The 27,579-nt window shown below is 63.4% G+C and overlaps 1 protein-coding gene across 4 annotated transcripts; it reads right to left on the bottom strand.

Moving 5' to 3' along the window:
* Positions 1–1,289: 1,289 nt before the first annotated feature.
* Positions 1,290–26,920, bottom strand: FLNA (filamin A). 4 transcript variants are annotated; one of them, XM_057717330.1, is made up of 48 exons: positions 26,780–26,919; positions 23,288–23,775; positions 19,922–20,170; positions 19,715–19,812; positions 19,448–19,595; positions 18,851–18,969; positions 18,665–18,742; positions 18,411–18,573; positions 18,110–18,310; positions 17,451–17,588; positions 17,243–17,366; positions 16,989–17,125; positions 16,695–16,888; positions 16,459–16,572; positions 16,224–16,367; positions 15,357–15,480; positions 15,112–15,272; positions 14,935–15,025; positions 14,679–14,848; positions 14,282–14,399; positions 13,924–14,186; positions 13,105–13,702; positions 12,847–13,020; positions 12,600–12,762; positions 12,362–12,522; positions 12,099–12,269; positions 11,555–11,678; positions 11,308–11,464; positions 10,460–10,649; positions 10,281–10,304; positions 7,712–7,959; positions 7,508–7,603; positions 7,235–7,337; positions 7,009–7,149; positions 6,768–6,896; positions 6,401–6,574; positions 6,143–6,304; positions 5,845–6,048; positions 5,616–5,768; positions 5,378–5,500; positions 4,993–5,259; positions 4,719–4,856; positions 4,402–4,517; positions 3,738–3,870; positions 2,788–2,964; positions 2,400–2,618; positions 2,114–2,317; positions 1,290–1,777 (listed from the first exon to the last, which is right to left on the bottom strand). In XM_057717330.1, the coding sequence occupies exons 2-48, from the start codon at positions 23,658–23,660 to the stop codon at positions 1,590–1,592; spliced, it is 7,944 nt and encodes a 2,647-aa protein (XP_057573313.1). In that variant the 5' UTR covers positions 23,661–23,775; positions 26,780–26,919; the 3' UTR covers positions 1,290–1,589. The 4 variants fall into 4 exon arrangements, with proteins under 4 accessions (XP_057573313.1, XP_057573315.1, XP_057573314.1 ...); XM_057717332.1 differs by lacking the exon at positions 7,508–7,603 and having other exon boundaries at positions 26,780–26,920; XM_057717331.1 differs by lacking the exon at positions 10,281–10,304.
* Positions 26,921–27,579: the final 659 nt, after the last annotated feature.

Here is a 27,579-nt window from a genome sequence, read left to right as displayed (position 1 = left end):
GGCTCTGAGTGAGTCAGTGGGGAGAGGGTGCCTGGTGGGCCGAGGGGAGAAGGGGGTGCTGGGGAGACCTCTATTTGCCACACTGGTGTTGGTCTTATCTGGGCCTGGCTCTGCCTCCTCTCCAGCTGAGCAGCTTGTAGAAGTCTCCAGGGGCTGGCAGCAAGCCAGCCCCAGGGGCAGTAACAGGGGGGACCCATGCCCTTTTCCTGCAGATCAGTGGCTGCTGTGCCCCTGCTCTGCCTGCTCCTTCCTTGCTGGGAAGAAGGGGCTGGAAGCTGGGTGGAGCCCTTGGTCTGGGCCGGCCACCGCCTGGTCCGCTTCCTCTCCCTTCCTGAGCTCATGCTTTTCTCACTGGGTGGTGGCTGAGAAGCAACTGTGAGCTGAATCTGTGCTCATGCTGGCCCAGAAAGTGCTTCCAGGAGAGGGGCATGGCCAGTTGCTTCCAGCTGCACAGCTGGGAGAGGAGGCCTGAAAGCTTGAGCCTTGGCTGGCTTTAAGGCCCTTCCCTGCATGTGGGGGTGAGGCTCACTGCTGCACAGGGTGGGAGTGGAATGGTTGTACAGCCGCAGGAGGGACATCAGAGTTGTGTGCAGGGGACGGAAAAGCAGGGAGGACTTGGGGTGGGGCACTGGGCCTAGAGGTGCGGGAGGCTCAGGACAGGGATGCGGAAGAACAGTGACCTGAGGGGCGGAGATTGTCTTAGTGCACAGATGGTGAGAGGGAGACAAGGCAGGGCCCACCCAGCAAGGTGGGACAGGGCCAGGGTGGCCATCTGAGGCCGGAGCGGGGCTGGGGCAGACTCTGTGGCCAGTGCCTTGAGGGCAGCCACCTGCTGCTGCCTGCCCACTGAAGGCCTGGAGATACGCAGCCTGCCCCCCCCCCCCCAGCTTGGGGGCCTGATGACAGTCCCTTCTAGGGGGCTGGTGTCACACTGAAGGTGCCTGGGGGATGGCCAGGGCTTGCTATGATTTCAAGGCCTGCTTATCTGGCCCTCCTAGCCAGCATTTTACCTCCTGGGATGGCATCTGTTGCCAGTGTGGTCTGGGACAAGCACGCTAGCGTCAGGTCCTGTTCTGGGGGCACAACACACCCCTTGCCCTGAACTGATCTGAACCCAGAGAAGCAGAGAGGAGGCGTGTGCAGATGGGGCTCCCCAGAGTCAGGACCCCCTGGGTGCCAGGGCAGTGGGAGGGGCCAAGCCTGGGGATCCAGCAGCCTGTGGTTGGGCCCACGCTTCCATCCACCCTGTCCGCCCCGTCAGTGACCTTGCCAGAGAGCTCGAGCCACCCTCAGGAGAATGGAAGCAGAACTTTATTCTTCTTGGCAGGGGAAGAGAACTAGCAGGTGGTTGTGCACAGAACCCCCACCCATCACCCCTCCCAGAACCAAAAAAGACAGGCAGGCTCCCTCTGCTCGCCTCTCTCCTTTGCCCAAGTGGAGGCAGGTGAGCACAGCACAGGGCAGGGTTGGCTGCAGTGACGGGGTGGCCAGGGCTGGCCAGGGCTGGGGCGGGTGCTGCTCGGGTGGTGGAGGGCGGGCGCAGGGGCACTTCTCATCCTGGGAGCTGCTGGCTGGCACGGGCACAGAACTCAGGGCACCAGGACACGGTAGGGGCTGCCTGGGATGTGCTCATCGCCCCATTTGACCACCAGCGTGTATTCCCCCTTGTCCTTGAGCAGGTAGGAGACGCTGTAGAGCCTGCTGCCCACATGCTTCACCAGGATCTCCTCGCAGGGTGTCCGGGGCCCGTGTACCCCCACCAGCAGCATGTTGTTGCCTGGGAGTGGGGAAAGGGGCCTCAGTGCCAGGCCCCAAGTCCCCTCCCTTCAGCTGTGACTTCACTGACTCCCTTCTCCTGTCCTGTATCCTCTCCTTCCCATCTCACCTGTTTTGGAGTGAAGGCACCCCCACCCCCCAGACCAACAAAGGAAACTCCAGTTCCTCCAGGGCACTTTCCTGAAGGGTAGAAGAGCCGGCAGGGAGGCCCAGACAGGAAGAGGCTCCCAAAGGCATTCCCACCTGCCTCATTCCCCCTCCCATGTTCCCAGGCATTGGCTCTCTGCCCTTATATCTAGCCTTGTCTTTCTGGAAGGGTTGGGGCCTGGACGCCCACCTGCTTTGCTGCAGTCCACCGTGAAGCTGCTCTTCTGGCCCATGTAGGCCTTGCTCAGCCCCACGCCCTTGGCCAGCACCTTGCTGGCATCGGTGGAAGCCGGGCCTGGGGCCGCATGCTGGGGGGCACCGGCAGTCTTGGTCAGGGAGTCCACAAACACTGACGATGTCTCGTGGAGGCTGTGGTTGCTGACCAGACGGTGACCTGCAGGGCAGAGCGGGGGGCTAAGAGGTGGCTGCAGTTCTGAGCATTGGATTGGGTAGCAGCAGTCTGGGACAAGGCTCACCTGTGACTCTGGCCTTGAAGGGGCTGCCCCCAATGTGGTAGGGGCCGCCATACTTGATGGAGATGAGGTAGCTGCCAGGTGCCATGGGGGTGTAGGTGACGCGGTAGCCCTCAGGGCACTCCTGGCAATCCATCTTCACCTTGGAGGGCCCGTCAATGGTGACCGATAGGGCACCAGCTCCCGCATTGCTTGTGTTCACAATAAACTCAGCTGGGCTCCCTGGGGGTACGGGAGGTTAGGCAGAGCTGGCCTGGCCTGTTTCCCTGCCTCCCACCCCAGCCCCTCAGCGTAGCCTTGTCTCATCCTCAGGCCTCCCGTCTTCACTGAGCTCGGAGGAGGAACCCTAGCAGTTGTGTTCACACACCGGAAGCTGCACCCACTGACCTACCTGTGATGCCGCCTTCCAGGCCAGCTCCGTAAGCAGACACCAGGCCTGGGTCCCCTCCATGCCCAGGCTCCCCAACTCGGATCTTGAAGGGGCTTCCAGGGATGTGGGTGCCATTGAACTTGACATCAATCAGGTAGATGCCATTCTCGCGCGGGATAAAGCGCACGGCGTACTTATCTGCGGGTCAGAGGAACATGCTGTGGGCCTGGGGTCCCTCCTCCGAAAATGAGCAAGTGGTATCAGCGAGGAGTTTCCTTCGCCCACCAGCATGAGTCTGGCAGGTCTAGGGGGCCCACACAGCTTTTTCTGGGGACCGTGCTGGGCACCCCCAGCCCACTGCACAGACCTCCTGAAGCCTGAGGGGTGAAGCTTTAGTTGCCCAAGCTACTGGTAGGACTCGTTGGGACTGAAGTCTTTTGAAAGCAAAACACCCGCATCGATGCCTCCTTAGAAAGGTTACCATGAGTGCTACAGCCCCCACATGTTCACTGGGGCCCAGAGACAGGCAGGAACTTGCTCGAGGTCACGCAGCTAGGAAGGGGCAGGACTAGTGAAATTGGCCTAAGCAGCTCCACCCACCCCCAAGGCTGCCCCAGGCCTGTCTGCAAGTTCCAAGCCTTGGGTAAAGAAAGGGCTGGGCAGATCCCACCACTAGACTTTGGGTCTCTCCCTCAAGAGACTGCACTATACTGCCTGCAGAAGGCTTTTTTCTTCCCAGCAGCATGGCTGCCAAGCCAGGTCCCCGAGGGCCTGGGTTGCAAGTTGGGGAAGGGCTGCCTGGCTAAAGGTGCCTAGGCCACTGGGCCGTATCTCAGCTGCTTCCAGAGTCCGTGCCTTCCTTTTGTACTTTCAGCCTGCTTCCAGCCAGTGGGGCAGACCCAGGCGAGGCCCACTGCTCCCAGCGGGGCCAGGGCAGATGGCTGGGTGTCCAGGAAGGGACAGGGCCTCACCTTGGTCGATCTCTGTGACATAGCACTCCTCCAGGGCTCCTGAGGGGCTGTGCACCTTGGCATCAATCGCCCCCTTGGCCCCATTCAGGCTGACTGCAAAAGAGGCTGGCTGGTTGACCTTTAGCCCTGACTCCTGGAAGCATAGCAGACGTGGTTAGCGGGGCTGGGGCTGGGGCAAGGGAAGGCAAGGCTCCAGAAGCAGGAGGCCCACGGGGTTGCACTTACCCATCTGGCGTCCAACTTGGTTTAAAGAGGGAGAGCCGTTGATTCTTGAGGGGCAGCAAGCCACAGGCACACACCCCCACTCCCAGACCCACGCTCTACAGTCACACACCGGGGCAGCAGGAAGGGGGGTGGCCCCGCCCTGCGGGCAGCAGTCAGCCCTGGCAGGCTGTCCCTCTTTAAACCTCAGCCCTGGTGCTCAAGGGGCACAGGCTTCTGTTCAAAGCCTTTAGACCTGAGACACGAGAAAAACTCCACGCGGCGGTCAGGGGTACTTCCTGCCGACCCCAAGCGTGGGCTGCACCCGGCCAGAGCAGAAGCCCGGCGCCCTGAGCTGGGCTGGGCGGGTCACTCGACGCAGGGCCAAGGCCTGCTCTGTGCGGCGGCTCTGGTCTGGCCGGGCCCAGGAGCCCCAGGCGGGCGGTTTCTCTCGGTGCCTCACCTGAAGACTAGAAACAGTAAGGCGGCGGGCGTCACCAGACGGAGAAGCCACAGGCACCACAAAAGGGCTATCGGGGATGTGCTCCTCGTTGAACTTGACTGAGACCTCATAGTCACCTGGGCAGGGAGAGAGAACAGAGGGCATGCTGAGAGGCTCCTACCTGCCAGCATTCAAGCTTGCTGCCACCTCCCACAAACAGCCTGAGTGGCCCTGGGACCTCAACGTGGAGGGTGGGAGCCGGGCAGGGCTGTCTGCATAGATCCAGACCAGCACCCACACCTAGGTGCTGCCTCGAGGCCCCAGCCAGTTCTCAGTACCTGGCTCCTGGACCACATAGGCCACACCACAGGAGCCATCCTTGCGGTCCTCGAAGGAGATCTCGGCCTTGCTGGGGCCCTCAACAGCAATGGCCAGGCCCCCGGCGCCAGCTTCCCTGGTCCAAATGCTGAATTCAGCTGTGGTAAAGTATAACGTATCTTCATGGAGAGCTGCTCCCCTGGCATCGGCCCCCTCCAAGCATGGCTGCTAGCCACTTCCTGCCTCTCAATCCCCGCCCAGGAGCAGCCAGGGCCCCGCAGGAAGCAGGCGTACCTGGCACTCCAGCTTCAGCCCTTTCCAGGCCAGGGCCCCCAGCGCGGACCTTGTGGGCTCCCCCTTCCCCCAGGGGCCCCACGGTGAACTGGAAAGGGCTCCCAGGCACGTGCTGGCCTTTGTACTTGACGCTGACTGTGTGCATGCCCATCTCAGCGGGCACAAAGCGGATGCAGTAGGTATGGTTCTCCCCTTCCACGATCTCGGCCTCATGGCTCTTGCCTGATGGGCTAGTCACCTGGGCTGTCATGTCCTGGATGCTAATTTCTGTAGGTGGGGGACAGCCTGGTGAGAGGGAGACCCAGGCCCCACCCCTCTGTTTCAGGCCACCTAGGGCTGGCATGTAGGACTCCCTGGGACCCTCCCTGGCTCCTACAGCTCCTACCGGGGATCTTCAGGCTGAGGTCACAGTGGCTGCCAACATTAGCCACGGAAGGGGCCCGCCGCCTGCGTGTGATGCTTTCTTTTACCCGGCCCTCGCCTGTCACCTTCACAGAGAAGGGGCTGCCTGCAGGAAGAAAACACAACCCACATCCCACACAGGTTACGTGCTGCAGGTGGACCCTGGGGTGTGGCAAGGAGGGTTGCCCAGCCAGGGGCAGGTGCATGGGTGCTGCACTCACCAGGCACGTGCTGGTCAGCAAACTTGATGTTGATGATGTAGTTGCCAGGCTCCGTGGGGCAGTAGGTGACCCTGCACGTACCATCTTCCAGATCCTCTGTGTTGATGTCCACCTTGCTGGGACCCTCAATGGACAGGCTGAGCCCACCATAGCCTATGGGATGGACACCCCTGAGCCAAGGGGCCAAGTACCGTGGTCTCACCCCAGCTTCCAGGCCACCACCGCCTACCTGCATCACGAGTGTCGATGATAAACTCTGCAGGCTCAAAGGTGTGGCCTTCGTGGAGGCCCTGGCCTGAGACCCGCACGCGGCTGGCATCCCCAATCTCTGACTGGCTGATCACCACTGGAATGGGGCTGCTTGCCACGTGCTGGCCGTTCTTCTTCACGTGCACCAGGTGCTCCCCTGTCTCCTTGGGCACGAAAGAGATCCCTGGACACAGGGCGGGGCTGTCAGCTGGGGGAAGGTGTGTCCCCACCCCCACCCCCCCCCTCCTTCCAGAAAGCCCTGCTCCCTAGCCTCTTACCCACGTGGCCATTGCGCAGCCGCTTCAGCAGACAGGGCTCCTCCCGTCCCGAAGGTGGGACCACCGTGGCTGTCAGCAGGCTGAGGTCCGTCTCCGAGATGTTGATGGGGATGTCAGCAGCAGAGCCCACCTTCAGGTGGGACATGCGCATCGAGTCGTCACCTGGCAGGGAACGGTCGCTGTGTGTCCAGGCACAGAGGGGGACTGCACTCGTCCTGCCACCTGCCTCCTTTTGTCGCTGCTCTGGGTATCACCTACCTGTGACCCTGGCAGTGAAGGGGCTGCCCGGGATGTGCTGCTCGTTGTACTTGACCAGGATGCTGTAGTCACCAGGCAGCACAGGCAGGTAGGAGACGCTGCATGTCCCATCCTGGTTGTCGGTGCAGCTGATTTCTGCTTTGGATGGGCCCTCAATGGCCAGGGACAAGCCCCCTGGAGAGAGTTGTGGGTGAGGGTGGGAACTGTCCCCAAGGGCCTCTCCAATGAGGAGAGGCCCCAACAGGCAAGCAGAGGCTGGGGGTGGGGTGGGGAGCCCCACTTGGGGAGCATCTCCAGTGTCCAGCTCCCCACCAGATGATGGCATCCTGTGACACACAGGCAGGCCAAGACGAGAGCTGCTGCTCACCCTCTCCCGCATCCTTGGTGTTGACGGTGAAGACAGCAGGCTTGTTCACCACCCCGTGGGTCAGGCCAGGCCCGTAGGCTGTGACGTGGCCGCAGTTGACATAATCCACGTAGAACTGTAGGGGGCTTCCTGAGGCAGGAAGAGGGGCCACATGGAATGAGGGCCTCATGTTGTCCTCAAGTCCTTCCCCCAGCCCCACCCCCCTGTGAGGTGGCAGCGGCGGCATGCTGAGGGGCCGCACCTGGGATGTGCATGTTGTCGTAGCGGATGTCCATCTCATGCAGGCCGGCCTCGCTCGGTGCGTAGCGCACGGTCACAGTTCCATCCTTGTTGTCGGTGATGGCCGGCTGCGCCACCTTGCCTGAGGGCATCCGCACCTCCCCTGCAGGGCAGCGGGGCCTGGGTCAGGGCAGCCGGTTGGCACACTGGCCTCTGTGGCTCCCTAGCTCCTTCCCACCCCGGCTCACCGGTGATCTCGCCCTTCTTGATGGTGAAGGGGATGACAAGGTCGAAGGGCCTCAGGCTGGTCACATCCAGCCCATTGACACCCACCAAGGGTCTTTCTGGGGCCTGCAGTGGAGACAGAAAGCCTGAGTGAGGAGCCGCAGGAGGGAAGGGAGTGCCAGGTGGGAGGATGTGGGGTCCCTCCTAATAGGCAGCAGAACAGGGCCTCCAGGGACACCCAGATGGCCAGTTCCCAAGTGTCCTGTAGGGCAGGGAGGAGGCGGGCCAGGCCATACCCAGGTCTGCTGGCCGCCCTGGGCGTAGGTGTATGGTGGGGCCAGTTGCTGAGGCCGTAATGAGGGCTGTGCCGTGGGCTGGTCTCCAGCCAGAGCCTGCAGAGCAACGCACAAAAGCTGGAGACTCCGTCGTCACAGATGAGCCCTGGGGGGTGGTGGCAGGCCAGGCCCCGCCCAGACCCCTCACCCCCGGCCCCTCCTGACCGTCACTTGGAAGGGGCTGTTGGGCACGTGTTCGCCGCCAAAGCGCACGCAGATGACATATTTGCCCGGCTGAGGGGCCGTATAGAAGATGTCAAAGGTGCCGTCCTCATTCTCTACCACGTCCACGTCCACCTCGGAGCCATCGGGTGTGCACACGGTGCAAGTCACCTTGCCTTTGCCTGCCGCCTTGGTATCCACGGTGATCACTGTCTCCTCCCCAATCTGGATGGTGGGGCCGATGCCAGCGCCTGGTGGGGCAGGGTGGGTCCCCGGAGGGGAGCCAGTGCATGAGCTTGGTGCTCAGGCCATTCCTATCCACCTGCCACCCGCCCAGGCCTCTTACTGCCACCACCAAGCACAGCCAGGCCTCCCACCCCTGTCCCCCAAGCTGGGATGGTGAGTGATTTCTCAGAAGGCAGGAAAGGTTCCCCCGAGCCACCTCAAGCCAGGGAATCCTGTCTCGGGTAACCCCCACATGGGAAAGGCCAAGTGGGTGGCACCCAGGAGTCTGAGAGGAAGGAAGGGCCTGGAAGCCCATGAGGCCATTGCCGCCTTCAGGGCACAAGCATTTGCTGCCACCTCCCCTGCCAACTTGGCCTCAGCCAGTGCCACGGACCACGCTGACCAACGCCAGCGCTCTGGCGGGGCCCACGGCTGCCTTCCCCCCTGCGGCCTGGCCCCGGCCCCCAGTGCCATGTGTGGACGCGGTGAGGCGGAGGCCTGCTGCAGTGTGGGGAACGTGGCACTCGCCCCCCACCCCCCGGGCCTGAAGGTGCAATTGGAGTTTCCTGACAACTGAGAACGCTCGCTCGACCGGAGGCTTGCAGGGCGGGGTGGCTGGGCGTGGCCCGGTGCAGGCAGGGAGCTGGGAGCAGGGAAGCGGGTGGGCAGCAGGGTTAGCACCCAGGCAGCAGAGCACAGCAGGCAGTGGCAGCACCCGGGGGGAAGGGGGGCAGGAGGCCCAAGCCAGAGCCACGGCTGCGAGGCGGCAAGAGCAGAGCAACTGAGCAGCCTCCAGGGCCCCAGAGTGCCCGAGGAGAGGGGGGGACAGTGACGTTATGATCTGGGCTCAGCCGTGGAGGCCCGGGGGGCTGTGGGCTGTGAGGCCTGGCAGCGAGTGCTTTCTGTAGCCCGGCCCCTGCCAGGGAAGCAGCTGGGAGCACCGAACCAACTCGAGGGCTGAGAGCAAAGGGGGTGCCCCAGCCAGCCTGCCACTGAGCTCTCCTGTCCGCCAAGGGCTCCCACTTAGCTGAGCTCCATGCTGGCCTTCCGCGGCTCTCCTGAGCTCTACACCTGGCCCCCCTGCTGCCTGCCCTGCCCTGCCCTGCCCTGGGAGGCCTCACTTCACACACAGCCACACCTGGTCTCCCTGGCTCGGAACCCGGACCCACCATCTAGCTAGTGGCTCGGGCCCCGACCTCACAATGAGCCCCGACTCCCCACTTTCCCTGCCCAGCGCCCAGCCCATCAGCAGGTCTTGGCTGCTTCATCCTCAAAGTACCTCCCCAATTTGGCTCCCCTCTCAAAAGCCCCACCACCAGCAGCCTGGCCCAAGCCACCCCTCTGACTGGTCCAAAAGTGACTTCGGTTCCCCAACTGGGGTCTCTGCCTCCATTCTGCACACAGCGGTCAGGTAAACCAAGACCACACCCTCAGTCCAGTCTTGACCCTGCCCCTGGTTCCCAAGGCCCCACCCCCTGCCTGTCATCTCAGACCCCGAGGCCCGCTGTGCAAAGTCGTTGAACCCCTGCCACGGAATCCCAGCTACCCTCTAACTCCCTGGCTGCCTTGGCCAAGGCCCAGGCCTACAGCCTTGAGAGGCTCCCGTGTAGTTGTTGCCTCTTCTTGGCGTCCCTGGCTGGGGCTGGCGCTCCCCTCCCATGCCTGAGCAGGAGAACCTCCATGCCTGGTTGGGGACCATCTGAATAACGTCACTGCTGGGGGAATAGGGGGAGGGAGGGAGGTGGGGAGGGGTGGGCCACCGAGTGCACTTTGGGGCTCTGAGGCTGGGCGGGGCCCCGCCATGCTGGCCGCCCAAGCAGTCGACGCTGGTGCTATGGCACTACCAGCCAGCCCCACCCACTCATGCAGCCTGCACCTCCCCCAACCTGGGACGCAGAGGCCCCTGGGAGGTGGGGATGGGGGTCTGTGGATCCAGCCGGGGCCAGGGACTCCCGCTGCTTGGGGGAGACCCCACGCGAGAGCCCTGGATGCGGAAGGAGGATGTGAAAAGAAAAGGCCTGCTGCCCGCCCCCAGGACGTCCCCGGGGTGCCAAGATCCCCAGACCCCAGAGCCCCCAGGGGGGGTGCCTCTTGGGATGCACCTCACCCCAAAGCTCTCAGCTGCAACCCGACTTCTCAGATGGGGAAACGGAGGCCCAGAGAGGGGGAGGGCCGGAGCACTCATGCTCAGCTCCGGAGGTCTCCCTGGGCCCTAACCCTCCAGTTCCCCCCTCTGTCCCTGCCAAGAGCTGCAGCTGGAACTGTCCTGGGAATCAGCACGGAAGAGGAAAGGAAGCTGCCCTCTGGGCAGGAGGGGCATTGGGAGTGGCCCCAGCAAGCAGCTTACCTAGCCCGTGACCTCCGATTGACACTGAGGTGAGAGGGCAGAGAGCAAGGAGAAAGGTCAGGTGAGTCACTCAAGGGGGCGGCCCCCACTCCCACACGCCGCCCCAAGCAGCGAGCCCTTGCACACAGGCACACCCAAGCCCCGTGCTGAGCACCGTGGCCGCTGGCGGGCTGGCTCACCTGTGACAGTGCACTTGCTGGCATCCCCAGTGGGCACGGCCCGAACACGGTACGGGGAGAAGGGGATCTCATCACCACCATACTTGATGAGGATGGTGTAGCGGCCCGTCACGTCTGGCACGTAGGCCACCGTGTATGTGCCGTCATGGTTGTCTTGGATGTGTGTCTTCTTGGGCTTGCCCTCAGGGTCCTGTGTGGCAGAGCACAGGGGAGGCAGTTGGCTCAAGCCCAGCCAGGCCCGGGATTCCCTCAGGCCCTCTCAAAGGACCAAGAGTTAAGCACCACTGCTGCAGGGACAGCCTCCAAGCCGCTCACCCACCATTGCCCCAAACAGCTGCCTGCATCCAGCATTGTCCTTTACTTCCCTATGGGCAAGGTCCAGAAGGGAAGCCCCCAAATGCCCAGTGTCTCCCCCTCACGTGACAACAGGCAGGGCCAGGGACCTGGCACCCATCCTGCTTTATCCCCACAAGCACTTAGCTCCCATCCTCTACCCTGGGGCCTGACCCAGTACTAGGACGAGCTCCCCTGAAGATCTCAGAGTCCTAGCCTTATACCTGGCCCCAGAGAATTTTACAGGCAGAAAAATTGAGGCACTAAGGGCTTTGGTGACATTACAAGTGAGCAAGTGTGGGTGAAGAAGCCTGTGTCTGTCATCACCATCCTAGAGGTGGGGGACCTGCCCTGGCTGGCACAGCTCCCCAGGGAGATCAGAGACCTGGACTGGCCCATTTGTCCCAGGGTGCAGACCCTGAGCTGTACAGCACTCCAGCCTGGGCCTCTCCCCTCCCATGTGCCCGGAGCCGCAAAACAGCACTGCCAGGCAGCCACCCGTGTGACCAGCTCACCGTGATCTGGACAGCCAGCAGGCCCTCCCCTGCATCCTTCGCGTCAATGGTGAACTCCACAGGCAGGCTGGCAGGCACGCCAGTGGTGTTGAGTCCAGGGCCGCTGGCCTTTACCTTGCTGGCATCATGCGTAGGCAGCACCTTGACCTTGAAGGGGCTGTTGGGCCAGGATGTTGTGAGTGGTCAGGAAGGCTCCTGGCGCCCAGTCCAGGGCCCCTCCCCACAGGCAGAGGGCCCTGCCTCTTACCTTCGGGGCACCTCTTCTTCCCCATACAGCACCGAAATGCTGTAGGGCCCCTCACGGCTGGGCACATAGTTCACGGTCTGGGTGCCATCAGCATTGTCCACCACGTCCACTGGCTCCACCAGGCCTGGCCCCAGCCCCACAGACAGAGCCTCAGCCGGTGCCCTGGGCCCCTAGTCCCACCACTAGAGCCAAGTCTGGGCCATGCACCCAGCCCACACCCAGGCCTAGACCTCCATTTGCCCTCACCTGCCCATCCCCAGAAACAGCCCTGAGCCCCTGTGACGTCAGACACCAATCTGGGTGCCATGCCACACCCTTGCCCTCTTCTCTCCCTCACTCCCACCTGCTGCATCTGCTTAGTGGCCAAGTCCTGTCTGTTCTACCTCCTTTTGGTCCCCTGCCCCAGGGCACTGGCTCTGGTGTCACCTGAAGCTCCTCCACCAACTGCCTGCTCACCGCCCCCACCGCCGTGTGCTGGGCCCACTTCCTCACAGGACCGCACACTCCCGACCTGACGCCTGCTTCCGGGCACAGGAGTACGCACCTTTGGGCCCCTGCACTTTGACCTGCAGCGGGGCCACACCGGCCTTGCTTGTGTCCACCTGGAAGGACTGAGGGAGGTTGGCACGGACCATGCCTGGACTCAGGCCAGGCCCAGAGCACTTGACCTTGGACGCGTCTGTCACATCATGCACAGGGACCTTGAAAGGACTGCCTAGAAGGGGGCAGAGGGATGGCACCTGTGTCAGATAGAGTGGAGGGTGGGCAGGTGGTCCCAGCCCAGCCCCAGCTGACCTGCTTCCTCACCTGGCACTTGGTGGCCACCGTAGGTGACATTAAGGCTGTAGGTGCCGGCCTCATAGGGGATGTACTCGACCGAGCAGCTGCCATCCTTGTTGTCCATGCAGGACATCTTGGCCTCGGAGGGGCCCTCCACAGCCAGGCCCAGGCCCCCTGTGCCAGCTCCCCTGGTCCAAACAGACAGCCCGTTATCCCCTGGGTTCCCAGGCCCATGGCAGCCCCTGCCTCTGTGGCTCTCACCCACCTGGTCTCCACGGTGAACTTGTTGGGCTTGTTGGTAGTGCCACTTTGGATGCCTGGCCCATGGACGCGCACTCGGGAGGGGTCGCAGCCCTCGGTCACGGGCACCTGGAAGGGGCTGCTGGGCACAGGGCTGCCATCATAGGTCACATCCACAGAGTGGAGTCCTACAAGAGGGCAGGCTGGGTCAGGAGGAGCCCAGGTCACCCTGCCCCCGCCCCACCCCGTCCCTCTGGCGCCCCAGCACGCACCCTCCTCGTAAGGTGTGTACTCCACTTTGTACGTGCCATCACCACAGTCCTGCACATAGGTCTCAGTCAGGTTGCCGGAGGGGTTGGCCACGCGAGCCTTGACGTGCGGCCCTCCGGTCTGCGTCAGAGCCCGGGCATCCACGCTGAACTCAGTGGTGGCTTCTCGGAAGACGCCTACAGGGAGGTGTGGAGAGGAGGAATGGGGCTCCAGGGTCCCCGGCTCCCCCTGCTCCCATGTCCCAAGGTGGGGCCTCTCACCTTGGCCCTCAATCCCAGGCCCATAGCACTGGATGCCTGAGGTGTCCACTGCGGGTTCCACCTGCAGCTTGCTGGGGAAGTTGGGCACGGGCTGGCCGCCGTACTTGATGGTGACAGTGTAGGCCCCAGGGCACAGAGGGATGTAGGTGATGGTGTGCGTGCCATCGCCGTGGTCCTGGATGTGCACCTCCGCTGGCAGCCCTGCCTCGGAGCGGATCTCAATGGTCAGCTCCGCGCTGCCTGCGCTCGAGCAGTCCACATGGAACTGGCCCGCCTCGCCAGCGGTGGCCCGCTCCAGCCCAGGGCCCGAACACTTGACCTTGGATGGGTCAAAGCAGGGAACCACATGGGCCTTGAACGGGGAGCCAGGGATGTGTGTGTCAGCGAATAAGATGTTGATGTTGTAGTCCCCGGGCTCGGTAGGCACATAGGACACAGAGCATGTGCCGTCCCCGTTGTCCAGGCACTCGAGCTGGGCCTCACAGGGGCCCTCCACCGTCAGGCCCAGGCCGCCGGTGCCGGCACCCTTGGTGTCGATGGTGAAGCGGGCAGGGGAGCCTGCACTGCCCCCCTGCAGCCCCGGTCCAAAGGCTTTCACCTAAGGGAGAAGGGGCAGGTCAGGAGCCAAAGCCACGCCACCTCCCTTGACCCTCAGACCCCCAGCCTGACTCCATCTGCCTCCCCTGGTTCTGGCTTCCCTCCCCCACCAGATGGGCACAGGCAGGCCTGAGCAGGGCCATCGCTCAAAAGGACAAAAATGAGAAAGGGTGAGGGCGAGGCTGAGGAACAGACAGGGTGGGGCCCCCATACCCCAGTTACCTTGCTAGGCTTGGTTGGGGGCACAGCTTCAAGAGAAAAGGGGCTGCCGGGCACAGGCACGCCGTCGTAGGTCACCTCGACCTCATAGGGCCCCTCCTCACGGGGCACAAAACGCACCACGCTGTTGTCAGCCCCTAGGCCTGGCTCCACCTTGCAGGGCACTGCTGCCCCTGAGGGGCCCACAATCTTGGACACCACTTTGCCTTGGCCACCAGCGCCCTTCGACTTGACTGTGAACTCCTGGTCTTTGCCAACATCCACCTCTGTTGAGATGATGAAAGGAAGGAGAGAACGGTGACACTGGCCCAGGCAGCCCCGGGGCATTCTCAATGGCTGGAACAAGGCCCCAGCTACTTACTCTCTCCCAGGCCAGACACCTTGATCTTGCTGAGGTCCAGGCTTGGAGACACCCCCACCGAGAAGGGGCTCTTGGGGATAGGATCCCCTCCATAAGTGACATTGACACCCACTGGGCCCTGGGAAGGGTACAGAAGGGCAGGGTCGTGGGTCATGGGTCATGGCCCTGGTCCACCTGGCCTGTGGCTTCCCAACTTGGCCATGGGGGTGCAGTGGTGAGGACAGAGACACTGGCTTCGCTCTGCCACTGCACCCCCGGGACTTCCATGCCCGATCTCTCCCCGGTGGAGAGTGGGCAGGAAGCTCCCTATAGCCACCCACCCAGCCCACCACGTGCAGGGCCCACAGGCTCAGCGGGTGTATGGATGGGCGTGGCCCCAGGGGGACAAGGTAGCTACCTGCTGCACAGGAGTGTACTTGACGGTATAGGTATTGTCGTGATGGTCAATGATGTCCACATCACGCACCGCATCCCCCTTGGCCAGCCCGGAGAACTGGACATCCAGCTTGCCTTTGCCAGCAGCTTTGGCATTGACCGTGAAGTGGGTGGGTTTGCCAAGCTCAACACCTGATGAGACATAGTGAGCCTGTAGGGGCATCTTGCCCACACCCCCTCAGGGCTCCCTGACCTCCCCACGAGGTACTCATCCTCACCGGTGCGACTGAGGCCAGGGCCCTCGGCCTTCACCTTGCTGGCATCGTGGGAGGGCTCCACCTTGACCCGGATGGGGCTGGTGGGCGTGGCCTGCAGGGGGTGGGAGGATAAGGGCTGAAAGGAGAGCAGCACCCCAATTCCCAGCAGTGTTAGAGGCTGGGAACAGCAGCACCCACCTGGTCAGCAAAGAGGACCATGATGGTGTAGCTGCCAGCCCCACGGGGTGTGTACTTGACTGTAAAGGTGTCGTTGTCATTGCGGATGATGTCAAAGTCAATGTCGGCCTCAGAGGGGCCCACCACGCCGGGGGCACACTTGATGCCGATACTGACGTCACCTGTGGTGGAGGAGGGGGTGGAGGCTGGGACCTCACTGGGACGCCTCACCCACTCGCCCACCCGCTCTCGAGGCAGGGCCTTACCCTGGCCGGCTTCTGTGCAGTCCACAGTGAAGTAGGTGGGCTCGTGAGCCTTGAGTCCCGTCTTGGCCACTCCTGGGCCGTACACCTTGACCTTGTTTGGGTGGCTGCCGGCTCCCACGTTCACCTACAAGGCACAGGGGCAAGTGCAGGGGCATGACCAGCCTGGAGGAGAGGCAGGGGCTTTTTCACCTACTGCCAGCAGGCACACAAAATGGCGCCACCACTCTGGGAAGTTGTCTGGTGGCTCTTTGAACAATGACACGTAAAGCAAGCATATGATGCTGCAATTCCACTCTTCACTCTCTATCCACCCGGAGAAATGAGCGCGCTCATCCACACTAACGTTCATAGAAGCACTGCTCACAACAGCCCAAAGGTGAAGAAATCCCAGATGCCTATCAGCAAATGACAGGACATGTAAAAGGTGGTCTATCCATACAATGGAGTATCACTCAGCCGTGAGAAGTAAGGAAGCACTGACTCATGCTCTGCTGTGGGTGAAGTAATGCAAACATGATGTTGAGTGAAAGCAGCCAGACACAGAAGGCACAGGGTGCGCGAGTCCATCTCCAGTAAGTGCCTAGAAGAGGTAAACCCGCACAGCCAGAAAGCAGATGAGTGGCTGCTTAGGGCCGGGAGAGGGGGCAGAGGAATTAGTTTCTTTGGGGGATGGTGAAAACGTCCTCATCTTCGATTGTGGTGATGGTTGCACAACTCCGAACTTACTCAAAACTGCCGAGTTATATACTTGAAAGGGACAGGCTGAACGGTATGCAAGTTTTATCGAATAGGGCTGTACCAAAGCAAAGGGGCGCCCAGGGAAATAGGCTAAAAGGTCTGTCTGAGGCCTGCAGAGGGCAGGCTCACCCGGAAGGGACTGCTGGGGATGCTGACGCCTCCCCAAGACACCATGGCCGTGTGCTTCACTGGCTTCCGGGGTACGTAGGAGCAGCTGTAAGTGCCATTGCCGTTGTCCTTGACCATCGCCTCCACAGGGCAGCCCTCATTGTCCTGGAAAGTGGGGGGAAGCAGGCGGCCTCTTGGTCAGTGCCTGGGTCTGAGCACCTGCCCACTGTGCCCCCACCACTGGCGGGCACCCCACCTGCACTTGGACCCTGAGAGGAGCCTTCCCGCCGTGCTTGGCATCCACCGTGAACTCTGCCGGCTTGTTGACGGCCACACCCGTCTTCTCCAATCCAGGCCCACGTGCCTTCACCTGATGGGAGGCCACCCAGATCTCAGGGGACCAAGTGTCGGTCACCAAAGACACAGTGGCAGGAGCATGCTGCCGGGGACACCAGCCCAGGCACCCCCAGCCCAGCAGCACGTGCCCTTTACCCTGTCTGGATGGAAATCCTGGGGCGCCTCGCGGATGTCGGCCATGAAGGGGCTGAGGCGGATGTCTTCACTGTTGCACAAAACGTGCACAGCATACTCGCCAGCCTCCTGGGGCCAGTAGCGCACGTCACACGAACCATCGCCCTTGTCATCACATTCGATCTTGGCCTGTGACGGGCCCTCCACCGAGAAGCCTGACAACAGCCGCCAGCTCCATCAGTGCCCTGGAGCCTCAGGAAGGTGGCCCTCACCAGCGTCTGCCCCCAAGTGCCCACACTGCAGCCTCCAACTTACCTAGGGTGCCCACGTCGTCCCCGATGGCCTCCACCACAAAGTCTGCGGACTTGCCAACGACGCCGCCCTCCAGCCCGGGGCCCCAGGCCCGCACCTTCTGATTGCCACACTCGGTACCCACCTTCACCTCGAAGGGACTGCAAGGAGAAAGCCACCCAGGGGAGTGCCAAGGGGCCCCGTCTCAGAGGGGGGCCGGCCGGAACCCAGCACGGGCAGGAGCTCGCCACCTCCGAGCACTCAGCCCAGGGCCTCACCTGCGCCCAACGTTCTGGCCACCCCACGTGATGGTGACAGTGTATGTGCCGGGAACCATGGGGTGATATTCGAAGCCATAGACACCATCCCCCAGGTCCTTCTGTTTCACACGCTCCTCACCCTCTGCCGGAGACAAGGGAGGGCCTCAGGCCTACCCAGCAGTGGCCAGCAAGTGGCACCACCCACCCCAGCCACAGGCCAACTTACTGGGACCCTTCACAGTGACCTTCAGCTCCCCACTGCCCGCGCCCTTCGTGTACACCTTGAAGTCGGCAGTCTCCTTCACTCGCACACCCTTGGGTTGGAGGCCCCGGCCGACAGCGCGGCAGGCACCTGGGTTACAAGCTGTGAGCAGAAGGCTGGCTGAGCTACTGGGAGCTGGCACTGGGCGACCCCTCCCTTGCCTTCCACAGGGCTGGGCCATCGGGCCGCACAGGATGGTGAGGGACACGTAAGAACTGAAAGGGACCATGACCCTAGGACCTGTGGCCCAGGCCAGGACGTGGCCGGCCTCCTCCCACCTGCTCCATCCATGCCAGCCCCCAGCCTCCCGCCTGGCCCGCCCCACCCCCCAAGGAAGACAGATCCAAGTACCGTTGACCCTGTGGGCAGAGCAGAGAGCAGCAGGTTTCTAGACAGCTGGAGCGAGCTCTTCCAAAGGTGAAAGCGTGGAGAGAGAGAGAGAGATGGAGAGGGCGAGAGGAGGAGAAGGAGGAGGGCCTGAGCTGGGGAAGAAAGAGTGCGCCCAGACAGTGGAAGCATAGAAGCCCAGGGAGGGGGGCTGGAACGGGACCTGCCCAGCTGCCTCCCTCTGAGGCCGCAGGACTGGAGCCGTGCCCAACGGGGGGCGGCTGGGACTGGCCTACCTTGGCCAACAGTGACAGTGTAGGGGCTGCGAGGGATAGGCACACCAGCGAAGGTGACGTGCACTGTGTGGACACCCTCCGTGGTGGGCTGGTAGCTGCAGCGATACGTGCTGTCGCCCCGGGCCTCCAGCTGAGGCTCCACGGTGCCCTTCCGTCCCGCAGGGTCCTGGACCACCACCTCCACCTCGCCTGTGCCCGCTCCTGCCAGGAGGCATCGGCTCAGCTCCCAGAGCCTCCAGGCTGCTCCCGGGCCCCAGCAGCTCTTCCCCCAGACCTGCCGGCCTCGGCACCCTCCCTTCACCTGCCGTGAAGATCTCAAAGTAGGTGGTCTTGTTGGCAATGTTGCCGCTGGGCTCCAGTCCAGGGCCCTGGGCTGTCACTTTGCTGGCATCTCCCTGGGACTTGTCTACATACACCTCAAAGGGGCTCTTGGCAATGTGCTGGCCGGCAAAGAGCACGGTGACCTGTTCCCAGGAGGAGTGGGCCGTGAGGGCAGGGCTGGGGCCCCCGAGCCACTGCCCTTGCCACCGGCCTCCCCTCGGGCTGAGGGCTCACCTTGTGAGTCCCCGTCACCTCGGGGACATACCAGACAGAGAAGGTACGGTTCTTGTCGTTATTGGCGGTCACCTTTGCCTAGGGTGGGAAGGACTCCGTGAGCCGTTGCTCAGAGCGGCCGCTCCCGGCGGAGGCCCGACGGCGCCCTGCCCTGCCCTGCCCTGCCCTGCCTGCCGGCGGCCCTACCTCCTCCTGGTGTCCAGCCGGGTCCTCCACGTACACCAGCACCTCTCCCTGCCCGGCGCTTCTAGTCTCCACGGTGAACTCTGCCCGCTTCTTCACCATGTTGCCGGTGGGCTCGATGCCTGCCCAGGGAGGGGAGGAACGCGCGGGCTGGCTGTGAGGGCTGCCCCCACCCCCGCCGCACCTCCATCAGCCGTTCTGAACAGGGCGAGTCAGTTCGGCATAAACCCCAGCTGCACTCTTGCCGTGAGACAGGCCTGGACCTGTTTGCTAGAATGCTCGCTTGAGTTTGCCTGGGCCCAGGCTCCTGGGTGATACCCTGGCTGGGTCTCAACTCCACTTACAGGACAGCAGCCGGGTCCTTCCTCCCTGAGCACACACCGCCTCGGGCTGGTGTGCCGTGGGGAACGTAGAGCCAGCGGCCGCTTTTGAGCAGCCCTGACCCACTCCTGTCTGACTCACGGCAGGCATTTGATAACCTGGTAGCCACGTGACTGAAGATGCCCCGGGAGTTCATGTTTAGAGAGGACGCTGCCCCACAGGGAGGAGGTCACCTCGCAGGAGCAGCCCCCACCCGGCTCCCTCACCTGGCCCCCTCACCTGGCCCGTAGGCTCGCGCTTTCTTCGGGTTCAGTTTGGGCCTCAGGGGAGCCCCTGGTTTCAGCTTGGCCTTGGGGAACTGGGACAGGTAGGTCATGACGGAGTGCTCATCCACATTGGGGTCCACGATCTCCTCAGGGGTGATCACCTGTCATGGGCAGAAGAAGGAGCCAGTTGGCCCCCAAGCCTCGGGTTCCTGGGACGTGCCACCTCTCCCCACTGGGACCTCGGCCCCCAGACAGCCCCGGTTGGCCAGCCGGGCTGTACCTGAGGGATGCCCAGCCAGTCGTCAGCCTGCTGCATGGCTTCCCTTGCGTTGTTCACGGGCTTGCTGGCATCCCAGGAATCCCAGTCAGGGCACAGGCCTGCAGTGCAAGGAAGGCCATGAGTCTGGGGGACCATGGGACCTCGTGGCAGGCCATCCCCTCCACCCCACTACAAGTGGCCCCGGCCCCCTCCGCCGACGCCCCTCACCCGGGGCACAGCTGTCGACAAGGGCGCCCAGGGCCCTGCCACTCTGCCAGTCCCGGCTGAAGTTGGTGATGGGCAGCTGCGGCAGCTTGTTCTGGATCCAGCCCAGGAGCCTCTGCTTGGGGGTCTGTTTTTTGGCCTCCTCGTCCTCCTCCTCGTCCCACATGGGCATGGAGATGGAGTAGTGCAGGATCAGGGTCCAAATGAGGCCCAAGATCAGCTTGAGGTTCCCGTCCACGATGGCCTTGCTGTCTGTAAGGGGAACGAGTGGCAGCGCTGGGCAGGCAGGGCCGGCCCGGGCATCCTTGTGCATACATGTACACACACACGCACATGTGGGTTTCGGGGGGCGGTGCACATTCACGGCGTCAGGCCACTCCTAGGCACTGGGGAGTATGGCAGCCCAGCGGGCCCCAGGGAGGAGAGAGAGGCCCTCCTGGGACAGGGTGGGGTGTGGGCCGGGGCCCTCTCTGCACAGCGCTCCTTTGGGGGTGTGAAGGAGGCTGGAAGGCAAAATGCTCATAGACACACGGTGACAATACAGCATGATGAGGGGGCCCTGCCGGGAGCCCTGGGGCCGTGGGGGCCCAGAGGAAGGACAGATGACAGACCTAGGCTGCAGACAGGGCCAGGGGAGGCCTGAGGAGGAGCCCCCTTCCCCAAAGGTGGCTCTAGAGATGGAGTGGGATGAGTGCTTTGCAGCTGCCCAAGCAGGGGCCCACCACCCATTTCCAGGGGTCTCCAGGGAAGGGGTAGGAGGAGCAGCTGGGCCCCAGGCCCTTGACCTGGCACTGAGGAAGAGGAAGGCAGGCAGGTGGGGCAGTTGGGAAATACAACTGCTACCCCAGGGTAGGGGGGGCGGGGGTGGCGTGAGACTGGGGAAGTGGAGGCGTTGGGCAAGGACCCTTTGGGTGGAGAGTGTGAGCCCCACCCCTCCCCCACTTCCTTAGTACTCCCCCCTTACCCCAACAGAGCCAAGCTGGGAGTTGAGCAGCAGGCCTGGTGCAGGGGTCGGGCTGGGAACCCCAAGGAACCAGTGGCTGGGCTGCATGGCCCTGACTCACTGGGGCCCGGCAGGGATGGCTGGCCTGCCAGCCAGGATGACGGGCAGGACACATTCCAGGGGCCCTCTCACCCAGCCGGGGAGGGGGGGCCTGTGAGCCTAGGTTGGGCGCCCAGCTTGGGAGCTTGGGTGACAGAGGTCATGGGTGGGGTCCCCAAGTCCCGCTGCCTCAGTAGAGCCTGCTCAGCAGCTGCCCGCCCTCCTCGCCACCTAACGGGCTGCTGGGCTGCAGGCTGGTGGCCACCAAGCTCACCACAGGGGAAGTGGTTAGGGCGGGCACCCTGCACTCCATCACCATGGCAATCCCTCTGAGCTCTGGGCCCCACCCAAGGCCCTTCTGGGTCTCAGCCTCCTCAAGCGGTCGGGCTGGGGGTTGGGCTCTGAGAACTCAGGAGGGAAGCTCATCTTTGGAATCCCTGCTGGCGTGTTCCACCCACCCATCCCCAACCATCAGCAGAAAATACTTGTCTAGTGAGTCAACTTGGGGGTGGGGAGAAGGGAATGGACTCCACCAAAAGGGCCATCAATGGCAGGCAGCCTCTGAATCCAGTGGGCAGCACCTTGTGGACCAGCTCAATGCCACTCAAAGCAGAGTGGCCTCCCTGTTCCTAGACTGGGGTTGGTCCCAGTTCCTCACAACTGCCTTGCACTGTCCCCAAATGGCAGGCAGGAGGGTGGAGGGGGGGCTTCAGGCTAGTGGTGACTGGAAGGTTCAGAGAAGACCAAGGGCACAGGAGCAGCTGGGCCTTCCCACCGGGCTCCCACCCCGAGAATCCCAAGTCTAGCACAAGCCCTCAGGAGGCCCAAGGTCCACTATGACCCACGAGAGGACACACAAGGCCAAGCTCACCAGCCCTCAACGGGCTGGGCCCTCCCCTTGGTCCATAGGAGGCTGGCCTAGGCCCTCGCCATCCACCTCACAAAAGAGAGTGGGAAGGACTGGGCTCAGAGTTAAGAGACTGACTGGTGGGATGGCCCCGCCCCATCCCACCCCCTTCCCCAGGCCCCAGGGCCAGCCTGCCCCTCCCTCCCCTAATCACTGCCGCTTTCCAACATTTTTTTGCCTTATATGGCAAAGCTCTGGGAACTAGGCCTGCTCCAGCCAGCTCACAAGAGGAGGAGAAGGAGGGAGGGGGGAGGAGGAGACCCCCCCCCAGACAACTGGGGTGTGGCCCGCCTCCCCACATCCGGCTGCCCCCCCACCCAAGGCTCAGAGATGACTCAGCTTGGCTAGACTGGGGCTGGGACTGGGGGGTGGGCCTCGGCCTCAACTTGCATTCCAGAGAAAGAGGTGGGGCCCCTGAGACCTGCCCTGAGTGGCTGGGGGCACCTGAGTCTCTGTCCCTTATTTTCTCAGGCTCAGCATGGACCATGCCAGGGCTGTCGGGACAACTGGAAGGCCTCTTTCGATTCTGAAGAAAAGAAAGCTCGTGGCCCTTCTCTCCCTGTCTCATATCCCCCCACCCAAGTCACCAGCTCTAGTGCCCGTCCCTGTGTGGCTTCCATCTCATGAAGATGCAGTAGGCCCGATCAGCGCCAGCCTCGCAAGCCCAGCGACATGGACACTGGGCTGGCAGCGGGCCCAGCACATGTCGGAGTACCTCCCAACCAACTCCTGCGTTTTAGATGCAGAAAAGCAAGTCCTACATGGAAGCAAGAGTTTGGCACAAGATCAACAGTAACTGGGTGTCGTAACTGACTGCCAGTCAGCTCCCTTCACTGGCCAGCACCCAAACCCATCTCAGATACTGTTTTGTTAGCTACGGTCCTCTCTGGCCCCGTAGTTCCTGAAAGGAGATCAAAACTTGGGGCTGGAGCACTCTTCAGTGGGGGTCTCTAGACAATGGGACCCACAAGCTCCAACCCCCTGTTTAAGAACCACAGGGGCGCCTGAATGCCAGAGGGCCTTCTCCAAACTGCTGTAGGGGGTGGAGAGCCCCGGCCTCCCCCTCGTTAGAGATGGGGCACTGGGCGCACGGCCAGAGCTTGGCCAGTGCCCGCCCTCCCAGGCCCTCTCCCACAGCGGGCGCAGCGGCGGGGGCGCGGCCTGTGGAGGATGTGAGCTCAGCCTGGGCGTGGGCCAGACGGGGACCGGCGGGCGGGGGCGCGTAGCGGTCCTGCACGCACCGCCGGCATGCGAGCCTTTGTTCTCGAGGCCCGCACGGAGATGGGCGGCCCCGGGAGTCCCCGGGGCAGTGCCGCAGCTCAGGGGGGTGTCTGCGAGGGGTCGGCCCGGGGAAGACGGGAGGACGCGAGGAGCCCCCGCCCTCACCCTCCCAGCGCCACCGAGTGGCCCGCTCCCTCACCGATGGACACGAGCTTGATGCTCTCGCGCTCCAGGAACTCGAGCGCCACCGACACATTCTCGAGCTGCATCTGGCGGAAGGTGGGCCTCTGGTTGTGCTTGCGGTGCATCTTCTTCTGGCTGAGCACCTCGAGCAGCGCGATGAGCCGCAGCCCGTCGCTCAGGTCCGTCTGCAGGTTGGCGATGCGCTTGCTCACGCACTTGAGGTGCTCGTTGCACCAGCGCGTGAATGTGTTCTGCTGGATCTTCTTCCACGGCGCATCCTCCGCCAGGTCCTTCTCGGTGGCCGGCATCTCGGCGTCTCGTGTGTCAGCGCCGCTGCCCGGAGCCGCGCCCGCAGCGCTCTGGCCCGCCCGGGAGTGGGAGCTACTCATTTTGAGGCGCGAGGAGCCGATGGGCGGTGCTGCAGCCTAAGCGAGGGGACGGCCCTTTAATTAAAGTCGCAGGCACCTCAGTGAGCGCGGGGCGATGCAGACAGCCGAGGTTGCGCTGCGGAGAGAGCGAGCCCTTTAAATGCGGGCGAGGGGCGTGGCTAGGAGGCGGGGCCGCGGTGGGGCGTGACCGTGGGTGGGGCTTCAGGCCGCGCCCGCCCCGCCCCGCCCCGCCCCACCCCACCCGTTGGAATGCCCCCCTGAGTCCCCCGCCCCGGTGGTTTTGACCCGACCCCCAGGCTCGGGGAAGGGTCCTTGGGCCCCCGAAGCGGGCAAGGATGCGCCCAAGTCCTGCGATCTCCCTCCTGCGCCGCAGGAAACGCTGCAGCGAGGAAAGGCTGAGCATCCTCTGGCGCTGGACCGCTTGGCCTCCAGCGGGCACACCATACAAGGGACTTTCCTACTGCAAGGCCTCTGCGGGGGGTGGGGTGGCTCGCCCTCCTTGAGTCACGTGGACTTCGCTCGGTCCCCGCCGCCCCCGCCGTCCCCTCTCCCCCGAGCTCTGGCGCTTAGGGTTCCCTGGCCGCGCCCCACCCGGCCGCCCGGCAGCAGCAGCAGCAGCAGCAGCAGCGGGAAGGGGCCTGATCTGAAGGGCGAGCGCTTGGAGACCGTGGGTCCAGGCCACGCGCTGCTGCCAGCGCGTCGCCCGCGTGCGCCACGCCAGGGAAGCCCGTAGCGCCCGGACCCTAGGCCGCCCCACCCCGGACCCCCACACCCCCTGCCCCAGCCCGCCTTCCCGCTCTGCAGGGCCCTGGCCCGCGCACCTGCGCCCGCCGGTCCCCACCGCCTCCCTCCCTCCCCACTCCACCCGGGAGGAAATGGGGCACTGGGCCAGGAGGCCACGGGCACTCCAGGAGCCAGCAGCCTTGGAAGGGGCCCGGGCGTGCCAATGGGCACTGGCACAGGGCACTGTGAGATGCATGCAGAGGCAGGGAGCACCCGCCTTATCCACCAGCAGTCCACCTGGGGCAGGAGGGGCTTCCTCTCCTGTCAGAACGGTCCCTGAGCCCAGTGTGACCCAGGCACTGGCCGGGGATGGGGGTGGGGGCTTCCGGACCCAGAGGGACCTGCTCAGGGGTTCCAATAAGGCTTGGCAGGCTCTGAGCACCTGGGTCTCAGTGGGCTTCAGGGCCGTGGTAGTGCAGAGGGGGCCCCCAGGACAGGGGGCCAGGGGACCGGAGGAGCAAACCACGGAAGGCTGCCAAGGCCTGCTGGGGAGTCGAGACTGTGTTTCCAGGGCAATGGGGAGTTATTCACTCAAAATTACTTTTCTGTAGATAACTGGATACAGTGGGAGGTCACTGTGGGGAGACTGCCACCCTTTTCAGTCAAGAGAAGCTTTGTTCCCAGCGTGGACTCACTTGCCCCAGTCCTGTGTACCTCCCCTCTCCAGGATGTTCCCTTCTTCACATCTTCTTTTACAGAAAAGCCTGTCTCTGTCCCTCCTGCTGGATTCTTAGATTGAGCTGCAGACTAGCAGTAATTAAATTATCTGCTAAAGACCAGTGGGAGAGGGGGCCCTGGCTCAGCCAGCACGTCATGCCCAAATATGGTTGACCCTCGCACAACCCTGGTGCCTGCATCACCCGCACTGGGGCTGCAGTCCCTGCCTGCAACTCCCCTGCCCTCCAGCATGCTCAGTTTGGGCTTCCTGTCACCACACTGGTTTTTCCTCACCAATGGTGGTGGTACAGGGTCCAAACGACATTTTTCAATCTGAGGCTCACCTCCTGTGCACTGTCCACTTCTGACCACTTTCAGACAAACCTGCACAAAACTCCACAGCATGGTGTCTGGGAGCTGGGATGGAGGTGGGAGGGAGAGATGTAGAGGGGGACCCGTGCGGACCCTTCCCTACCAGGCCCCATTCAAGAGGATAGGAGAGTTGTCCTTCTGATCCCCCTGCCCCACTGGAAAGCAAGTTCCCAAGGACAGAATTACACCAAGAATTGATTTTCACTCCGTAACTGCCATCCAATTGGGTCATCTGCATTCATTCCTTAATATTCAGAGGGCAGGGAAACTGAGTCAAAGTAAGTGACCAGTAGCCAGCTCCAGGAGAAAGGGGGACAGAAGCTGGGTGCCCTGGCTTCCAGCCCTAGGCTTTCCCTATTTGGGGGTGATGAGGGATGGGGCCCGTAGAGGGTTCTGTCCCTAGAGGACATAGTATCACCACCAGGTGGCGCCCCAACCCAAAGCCCCCAGATCGGGCAGTCCTTGGAAGCCAAAATCCAGCTCTTTCATATTTTCCCTTATTTGGAGTAGATTCTTGAATGTTAGACACACCACACCTCCCCCCCACTCCTGCCCTCAGACCCCAGGCCAGGCCCTCCCACGGGGTGCTTCGGCTGGAAAGCCGAAGAGAGGCAGGAGGGGCTGCTCAGGCAACTCCAGGTGTGGCAGGTGACAGCGCTCAAATCCTGAGTTCCCACTTTGACCGTGCTGCCTGGAGCACGTGCAAGGTGGGTCTGCCAGCAGACTTCACCCACTTCTCCTGAACCAGATGGCATGGGAGTCTGGGGACGCTGCTGCTCACATCGTGGCTGGTGGTGAACATCCCACTCAGAGCCAACCTGGGACAGGGCCCCAGCCTGAGAATCTGTCCCAGCCACCCCCCAGCCCGGGTTCTCCGTGGAGCACAGCAGCCTGGGAGCCAGTCCCCCTGTGCCCAAGGCATTTGGTGCCCGGAGGACTGGTGTCAGCGAGGAACCCACCGACACCCTCCCAGAGGGCATACTGGCTGCGAAGTGTCCTTACAGGTGGTAACTCATCCTCTGCCCACACACTGTCCTGTTCTCAGGGCCCTGCCTTCCCGGACAGTCATGCAGTGACCCGCTCACCGGCACCCGCGAGAGACCATATCTAGCCGAACGCCCAGACACCCTCTCTCTCAGGGACCCCTGTGGCTCTGGGCTCCCACCCTCCTGAGCGCAGACACAGATTCCCTGGGGAAACCAGGGAAGGCGGCTGCGCTCACGCATCCGGCTGCACCTGGCCCTGGGCTCCCGCTCATTGAGCAGCCCGGTGGCCGTCCCGCTTGGTGCCCGCCTCGGAAGCCTCACCTGCTGTCCCTGCGGGCGGCCGGCGACCGCGCGGTGGCGCCTGGCCGGTCTTCGAGCCCGCGCCGAGCGCCTCGGGGCTCCGCTGGCGTCCGCTGCGCGCCGCGCGCCTCCACGCGAATGGGCCGCCGCCGCCCGCCTTCTTGTTGGCCGCACCCCCGCCCCGCGCCCGGCCCGGCCCGGCCCGGCCCGGCGAGAAAGCCTTAATTGGTAAAATCGCCCAGGAGCGGGGGGGGGGGGGGCAGGGGGGGGCGCGCCGTGAGCTCAGGCGCCCGGACCGCCGGCGACGCCCCCCCACCCCCGATGAGCTCACCGTCCGGCGGGGGGGGGGGCGCCCAAGGGGTCCGCAGGGCCCGTGTCTCAGCCCAGCAGCTAAGGCCTCCTCCTCCAGGGAGCCGCTCACAGTCACGGCCCCCCACCTTTGCCCCAAGCCTGGGCTGGCCGGACAAGTTGAATTCTGCCCTTGGGTGGAGGGGGGAGGTGGGCAACAGGCCCTTGCAGGTGTTCACTGAGCACCTACCACCCGGAAGCCCGCACTGGGGCAGGGACCCGAACACCTTGATGAGCCAGCGTCCTGGCTGCCACTGATTTGGCCCCTGATGGGTGCCAGGCCTGGCCTGGGTGTGAGCAACAGAAATGTTGTGAATTCTCAGGAGCATGATTAGGTGCAGTCCTGAGGTCTGGGCGTGTACAGTGGGGTGCAGTCAAGGAGCCAAGTGTCCATGAACTGGGTGGGCACAGCCACACCCTGGCACTGCCAGGCTCCCTCTTCCTCTTCTACTTGCCCATTTCCTGAGCTTCAT

The sequence above is a fragment of the Hippopotamus amphibius genome, chromosome X (genome assembly GCF_030028045.1).
Source record: "Hippopotamus amphibius kiboko isolate mHipAmp2 chromosome X, mHipAmp2.hap2, whole genome shotgun sequence".
Classification (NCBI taxonomy): domain Eukaryota; kingdom Metazoa; phylum Chordata; class Mammalia; order Artiodactyla; family Hippopotamidae; genus Hippopotamus; species Hippopotamus amphibius.
The sequence above is the reverse complement of the archived record's forward strand: the minus strand, read 5'-3'. Positions and strand labels throughout refer to the sequence as shown.